The 4,460-nt window shown below is 47.5% G+C and overlaps 1 protein-coding gene across 1 annotated transcript; it reads left to right on the forward strand.

Annotated features, from left to right (window-relative positions):
• Positions 1-1,452: 1,452 nt before the first annotated feature.
• tmem53 (transmembrane protein 53) lies at positions 1,453-3,106 on the forward strand. Its single transcript, XM_079217203.1, has 3 exons — positions 1,453-1,537; positions 1,765-1,868; positions 1,979-3,106. The coding sequence occupies exons 1-3, from the start codon at positions 1,465-1,467 to the stop codon at positions 2,678-2,680; spliced, it is 879 nt and encodes a 292-aa protein (XP_079073329.1). The 5' UTR covers positions 1,453-1,464; the 3' UTR covers positions 2,681-3,106.
• Positions 3,107-4,460: the final 1,354 nt, after the last annotated feature.

Raw genomic sequence — 4,460 nt, forward strand, 5'->3', positions numbered from 1 at the left:
GGCGCACAAGCACGTTAAATCACTGACGCAGGTGGACGTTAATACATTTTCTGGGTGATTAGTAAGGTGTATGGTACTGTATTTCAGCACCACATGCGTCTATTAAACTCTAAACGCACTCTTACAGCAGGTTTAATTATTAAATCCCGGTGTGTCCGGACTCCGGAGATTCAGATGGTAAATGAAGGTTGTGCGAGCCGTGTGTAAAATGACGCGCTGTGCCTCCAAAAAGAGACTAGTAAGACTACATGCAACAGAGATTCCTGCTGCTGATGGTTGCAGTTATTTATTGAAAAATGACTTTACCAGGGCTCTCAAGTGTCACACATTGAGCGTGACTGTCACGCATTTCGGTCTTAAGTCACGCCTTCCCGCCACACATCGTATTTCTCACGCTGAAAAAAAACTCTAGGCTATTTAATGTGCCGCAGCGCACAAACATGACCTGGTCGCGCTGCCCTCACCATGGAGGAATCAAGCACGTCTCCCCCGAATCCCCTGGAGTTCTGCCGCGAGGTCCCACTCATCAGCCAATCAAAAAAAAGAAATGGGCTACATGAATAGCCAATCAGAAAAACGTATCTGTTGTATCTGGGTGAAATGTAATCCAGCAACCAATGAAAATAAAGCTAATAATAATATGGGGGGAGGGGGGCTGGTCTGTGGGCATGGCATGGGCGTGGCTGGGGGTGGGGGAGTATTAGGGGGTGTGGGGGTTGAAGGAGGATATGTCACTCTTACCTGTCTTAAAAACTTGAGAGCCCTGCTTTACAAATCCTGTCAACAGTTGTTATGAACAGTGTTGGTAATCAGGCATATGAGGCATGTTTTTCTTTTGTTCTTCAATGTGCGCATTAGCCAAAAATAAAACCTGAAAGTAACGTGTTATGAGTAGATGGAAACTCAAATTGAAATACTTTATCGAAAATAAAGCGTTTGCAATTTTGCATTTCGCATACAAATAATAATTAAACACGCTGTAAGAGTGTGTTCATAGTTTTCTAGACGCATTCAGATGCTTTAAGTCAGCGTTTCCACTGCAGGTAAACAACACACTTATTTAGTTGCAGATATAATTTTATGGAACATAAATAAGCGTAAAATTGGTCAATTTAAATTCAGCCTAGATCGTCAAACTATGTTCAAACGTTGCCGTTCTATTTGGGGAATAAAATGCAGAATTTGACGGACGTAACGCTGTCATGCAGAGGGGGGCGCTGTAGTGGTGTTAAGTTAGCTGGATGCAAACTGCTGCTCAACAAGAAGAAGAAGAAGAAGAAGAAGAAGAAGAAGAAGAAGAAACAACGCTCCATTCGGGAAACAGGATTTCTCTGCGCGGTGACAGTCCGTCGACCTGTCTGTCCGCTTTGTGTTATCTGTCACTGCTTATCCAGCCTGATTGCGCCTTTTTTTTTTTTACGACAGTCAAATGAGCCGTACGGCAGCGGCAGACCAACGCAGTTGATGCTCTCGCGTGCGGAAATGGCAGACAACGAAATTGACTACAACATCGTGTTTCCAGACGCGATCACGTCGGGTGAGCTGTGTGTGTGTGTGTGTGTGTGTGTGTGTGTGTGTGTGTGTGTGTGTGTGTGTGTGTGTGTGTGTGTGTGTGTGTGTGTGTGTGTGTGTGTGTGTGTGTGTGCGCGCGTGGTCTGCCGCCTAGCATACATGCTAACGCTCATCTTGCCAGGGAGCCAGTGCAAAACAACAAACAAACGTCGTCCCGAGCATTAGCTTTAGCTAACACGTCTTGTTTTCCAGAGAGACACTGGCAGGGGACAAAGGAGCCCGTTGTGATTCTTTTGGGCTGGGCTGGCTGCAAAGACAAACTCCTCTCCAAATACAGCTCTATCTACAATGAACAGGTACAACAAAATAATAATACATATAATACCCCAAGCCATTCTGCCTATTGCTTTGTCAATTTAACTCCCATATATATATATATTTATCTTCTTCATTTTCTCACTTCCAGGGATGCGTCACCATCCGCTACACAGCCCCCCTGAAGACGGTCTTCATCTCAGAGTCCTTCGGCTACAAGGAGCTGAGCAGCACGGCCACGAAGCTGCTGGAGGTCCTCTACGACTACGAGGTGGAGAACAGCCCCGTCTTCTTTCACGTGTTTAGTAACGGTGGCTTCATGCTGTACCGCTATGTCATCGAGCTGCTGAATAAGGACAAGCAGTTCCACTCCCTGTGCGTGATCGGGGCCCTGGTGGACAGTGCCCCCGGCAGCGGGAACGTTCGCGGGGCCCTGCGCGCGCTGGCGGCCACCCTGGGCCCCAAAATCACCCCCGTGCTGCGGTACCTCCTCCTGGCCCTCTTCGCGGTGACCGTCTTCATGCTGCGAATCGTGCTGTACCCGCTGACCAAGTACGTGCACAAGAATCACTACGACGCCGTGCAGGAGAGCCCACCCGCCTGGCCCCACTTCTACATGTACTCCAGGGCCGACCAGGTGATCCGGCACCGAGACGTCGAGCTCTTCGTGGCGGCCCTGCAGCGGAGGGGCGCCTCGGCGGACAGCTTCGACTTCGTCTCCAGTCCCCACGTCGGCCACTTCCGGGACTTCCCCGAGCAGTATGCCCTCAAGTGCCGCGATTTCCTGGTGGCCTGCATGAAGGATGTGGAAGGGACCGAGGCAAAGAAGAGACAAAGGGTCCAGAATCAGTGAGACCCAGGAGGGGAGCTCGCTGACCGTCTTGTTAAGAACAATGGACCACTTCTTAGTTGTCTTAGACTAGGGACTGTTAGAAAACGCAGACAATTTGAGCGACTGGACTTTGAGCTGAACTATACTTGATTTGCGATACAATGTATTTATGATTTTAAACCTTGTAATTTGACAATAATATTGAATAGCAAAGGTGCTTACAATAAAGGCAACTGATATATGTGTATATGTATGTGTGTGTGTGTGTGTGTGTGTGTGTGTGTGTGTGTTAAAAAGTCCCACACTTTTCTTTTTTCGCCCAGGAACGGTAGACTACCTAGTCCTAATATGTGATATATTTGATTTAGTTGAAGTAAAAGGTAACTGACGATGAATGTATGTGTCCAGCACAACTATTGTGTTCTTTCTAACTGATGTGCCTTCAATAAATTCGAATGCTCGTAGAAAACGTTCGTCGGCCTGCTTATTATCTCGGGTGCCCCGAATGATTTGGATTTGCCACATCAATTATTTCTAACAGGTTTGGCCGTTTTAATGAGTCCCCTGGAAAATCAAGTCTCCAGATGCAGTCGGGGGGGGGGGGACAGCCCAAGGTGTTTTGTATACAATACTGCTTTTCTAAGCTGTATAATGTTGGGGGAGGGATCATTATTCCTGGTGTATTATGAACCGCTGACCTGACGTCGCTGTGGTTGCAGATTGTTACTGAGTGTTGTCTGTCATAGTGTAAAAAAGGAAAAAAAAAAAGGTAACTTTGGAAAAAGGATGACCTTTTGTTCATCTGTCATGTTCCATTATGAACCCTCCAGGTTTCACTGCCGTGTAGCCAGGCTGTTTTTTTTTGGTGGTAACTCTTCAAGAGGGTTGTGGAAATTTCAGTGGCAGAAGTCATGTCCCAAAATCAGATGGAAATGGAATTTCAAAAAGCCTCTTGGCCTGCAAAACAACAGGTTGATGAGTCGGTTGGTGACTGGTTTGAGGGGGAACCCCTGAAACCCAAGACGAGCTGATTCTGGCATGTTTGGTCACGTCCACTTGTGAAGCCATGCTGCAAATTCAAAACATCGTTTCACCTTTTATTGTCCAGCTTTTGCAGTTTTGCTGTGTCGAGCTGAACAAGCAAAAGGCCTCACGGACGTGTACAGGTGTGCTGCGGACCTGTAGTATTTCTTCTCTTCTCCCTAAAATAGCAGCGTAGTAATAGTAGTAATATAAGATGATGTTTTAGTTAAAACAAACAAGTGAAAGTTAGTGAGTCCTGCTTTTATGGGCTATTTTTACACAACATTTGATTCAGGGGAAACAATTTCTTGTATTTGTTCATGAGGCCTGTTCTATTTGAACTCTAGCTGACCTCTCGACTGTGTTCCTTCGCCGATGACCCCCCCAGGCCGCACCCATAGGCAGATCAAATACAGCCCCCCCTCCCTATCCTCTCCTCTCCACTCATCGCGAGACATTAAGGACTGTTTGAAGAGCGTGGCTGCGAATCGGTCCGGCAGGGACGGTCATATCGAATGTCCACGACACGCCGGATTTGACATTTGGAAGAGTGAGCGGCTGGCATTTGTTTCCGCGCCGGGGCCCCCCGGAACCCTGGCACTTTGCACGCCATGCGGAGCTGCTCGGAGGAAAGGGAGAAAGAAGAAAGCGTTTAAATGCATCGGCGCCGACGGGTAAACATCGCTCACTGGAGCGCGGCCCTGATCCCGAAGGTTGTCTCCTGCACCTGGTCTCAACAGTAGGACGTTCAGTATCTGGAAAAATATGATGAATACAT

The sequence above is a fragment of the Taurulus bubalis genome, assembly GCF_910589615.1.
Source record: "Taurulus bubalis genome assembly, chromosome: 1".
Taxonomy (NCBI): Eukaryota; Metazoa; Chordata; class Actinopteri; order Perciformes; family Cottidae; genus Taurulus; species Taurulus bubalis.

Excerpts from the sequence above, each read along its gene's own strand:
- tmem53 (XM_079217203.1), top strand. The coding sequence starts at position 1,465 with ATGCTCTCGCGTGCGGAAATGGCAGACAACGAAATTGACTACAACATC. Across the intron at positions 1,538-1,764 it reads TCCAGACGCGATCACGTCGG|AGAGACACTGGCAGGGGACA; the intron begins GTGAGCTGTGTG and ends CTTGTTTTCCAG. Across the intron at positions 1,869-1,978 it reads GCTCTATCTACAATGAACAG|GGATGCGTCACCATCCGCTA; the intron begins GTACAACAAAAT and ends TCTCACTTCCAG.